The sequence below is a fragment of the Pseudoliparis swirei genome, unplaced genomic scaffold (assembly GCF_029220125.1).
Source record: "Pseudoliparis swirei isolate HS2019 ecotype Mariana Trench unplaced genomic scaffold, NWPU_hadal_v1 hadal_37, whole genome shotgun sequence".
Taxonomy (NCBI): Eukaryota; Metazoa; Chordata; class Actinopteri; order Perciformes; family Liparidae; genus Pseudoliparis; species Pseudoliparis swirei.
This window is the reverse complement of record NW_026613273.1, coordinates 107,237-110,239: the sequence shown is the minus strand read 5'-3', so window position 1 is coordinate 110,239 and position 3,003 is coordinate 107,237. Positions and strand designations below refer to the sequence as shown.

General features: G+C 33.1%; 1 protein-coding gene across 1 annotated transcript in view; it reads right to left on the bottom strand.

Moving 5' to 3' along the window:
- Positions 1 to 7: 7 nt before the first annotated feature.
- The window catches only part of LOC130191320 (neurexin-3a-like), a gene marked incomplete at its 3' end in the record, with an annotated part of 73,334 nt that continues 70,338 nt past the window's right edge, over positions 8 to 3,003 (bottom strand). The window contains 2 exon segments of the mRNA XM_056411014.1: positions 8 to 85; positions 88 to 162. Of these exon segments, the coding sequence (XP_056266989.1) occupies positions 8 to 85; positions 88 to 162 (153 nt within the window).

The following is a 3,003-nucleotide window of genomic DNA, read 5'->3' as shown; positions in this document are numbered from 1 at the left end:
GACAAGCAAGGTACCCCCGCCTCAGTGGCCTTGGACAAGGAATCTTTGGTGGTCTCAACAATGGTGAGTGGTGTGTTGAGAGAGTGGGAATGAAGGGTGCACGAGGAGCTACAGAGGGGTGCACTAATGGATCCTGAAGTACTGGGATGACTAACTCAGCTCCTGGGGTTGGAGACAGACAGGCAGTCATGTTAGAGGCCAGCATGGGGAATTTAATGAAATACACTAAAATAAACAAATCTGGAAAAAACATCAAAACAGGTAACTCCAAATCAATGGGAATAAACTTATATACATTTTTTACTTCAAAATCAAAGTAAAAGTGGCTTATATTATATATTTCAAAAGGCTTAAGAGGATGAGCCAGACACATTAAGTTAAATTTGCTTTCAATTCAAGTATAATTGACTTTTACTCAATATCCTTTTAAAAACTTTGAAGGGAAAGAACAATATTCAACTCGTAAACTGTATTTGCTATGATACACAAATAATTATGAAATAGTATTCAGCAGTGTAGTCAAAATGTACTATAGTTATCATTCCTTCATTTATCAGGAGGATAACTTCTATAATTAGAAAAATACTTTTGCATATGCAGTTAAATGAACCCAAATCAAATAAAGGGATTATCCAAACTGCAGATTGCTATCATAATGGAAAAAGACAATGGCTCTCCAATCATCTTAAACCTATTGCTTTATTTACAGAACATTGTAGTTATAGTTCTACAACCATTCTCAGATGCAGAGCTGTTCCGGAGGTTAAAGTGATTTTCATCTTAAAGTTAACTTTCAATCAGATAATACAAACAAGCAGTTTGTTTGTTGTGCCACCTCGAACAGTGACGATTAGCCGGTTTGTAAGAACTGAATTAAAGAGAAATAATTGGGTGAAAAGAACAGTCAGGTTAATCACGACTGATTGGATGCATTTCCCAGGTTATTTGTTATAATATTTGACACATAATTATATAAAGTCAACTGTTGGTAGTTCCATGTGAAAACCAAATATCCGAAAGTGTGCATATCATGAACTAAAAAATCACGACCAAGAAATGAATGTTATTGCTTTTTACTGGTTTCTTGATGGCTTATTTACTTTTTATTCAATAAGTTCAAACTATTCTGTCGTAACAGCAGCTCTGTGTCCAAGAAAAAGTTATCCAACTATAACGTCTTTCAGTTTAAACTTTATGGATGGCAGAGCAACGTCACCTGAATGCTCACCCTTTGTGAAATACTAGATACATAAGATGTCATACCTTCATCCGGATTCACCAGAAGAACAGGAGACCAGGTCAAATTTATTTAATACATACCTTATACTACAATAAAAACAAATTTGGAACACAAAAATCTCTAAGTGTAAAATATTTTTTTAAATAAAAAGTACAGACTAATATATAATATTGGGACTCAAATGTGACACATTAGACAGCAACTGTTGCAATGTGACTTCTATTTGTTCTACTGGACTTTCTGTTCCAACCTTTCTATAGATGTGTTTATTTCCCCACCATAAGCCATTCATCATTGTTCCAATTGACAATCTTGATAAATATCCCTCGTGTTTTTTTAAACTCCATGAACTGTCTTTGTAGAAATGACTTAGTATTGAAGGTGCAGTAAGTTAAACAGCTATAACAATAAAACTATATATGTTGGAACTTGGATCAATTAACAACCTATATGTATTAAACAACAAGATTGGAACATGTTTAGTCTTTTTTATAGTTTGCCACTAATTGGTAATTTTAATAATTTCCACTTGGCGTGCTATGGAATGTAAATTGTTCAGTGCCGCTTGTAAAACCATAAACTCTCACTATCTGTATTTGTAACATAGAGCTGGGCCAACACAACAATTAATAACAACAAAAAAGGCTTTGAATTACCACTTTTTTTACACTGTAGTAGTGTTTCTCTGTTTCTCTATGTGCTTTGCAGATTATTTATGAAGTGTTGAACATCAGTTTTGAAATGAGAATAGAGTTTTGTATTTCCCTCTATCTGCATTACCTTTAATACTAGCCCATTTATGAAAAAAGTAGATGTTCTGCTGACATGGGCACTCCTTATTTTTAAGAAGAAGTTAAAAAAAAGTAATATTTATTCATCATGAAAATGTGATCTCAAACAGGTATTATTATAGGGAACATTCAAAGTGATGTTGCCATGAAACATATCCACTGCCATCAAGTATATGCATTCTGATTTGTTTCTGCATATTGCATATACTTAAAGCAAACTGTTAAGTAACTCATCAACTGTCACAAACACCAATGCATTCACAAGCACAACACATGTTATTCTATCATTTAAAACTTTTAAAGATTCATTCAATTGTCAATATTCACAATATGATTGGAGATGCAGTTTGTAAGTTTTTAGATACATTTTAACAAAATCTGTAGTGGGTAGGTAGAAGTAAATGTAGCATTTTGTGTTCATGTATAAGAGAAGTATTACTCAATGATAAATGGGTTATACTACGCCATATGATTGTATCCTATTAAATAATGGTGTACCATGTGATAACATAGGATTGTTTAGTTGTTTCTTGTTTTTTTAAATTTGGAATAAAAGGAAGAGATACTTAAAAGAAAGAGCAACTAATTAGTAGAGAAATCAGTTCAATGCATAGTAATCAAATATCTCCAGAAACCCCGTGAGGAGTAATCCATACTTAATGTTTGCACCGACCTATTTTCAAATGTTTGGTGGTTCCTTGAGGTTTACATAATTCAGTGATGTGTAATTGGCCAAATTGTTACATGTATTCATTAGTCACTTTGCTTTTAGTGTGAGGTACACAGGAATACAAATTTCGAGGCGTTCCACTAATAATATTTTACAGACTGCATCTCGAGAAAACAATTCAAGAGAGTGTAAACATACGTACTGTGTATTCTCAACTTACATCAACAAATTGCCCACATGATTTAGGCATGAAGAAAAGAATTTACAAAGGAAAAAGTTGTGTAAGAATGTTGGATAGCCAC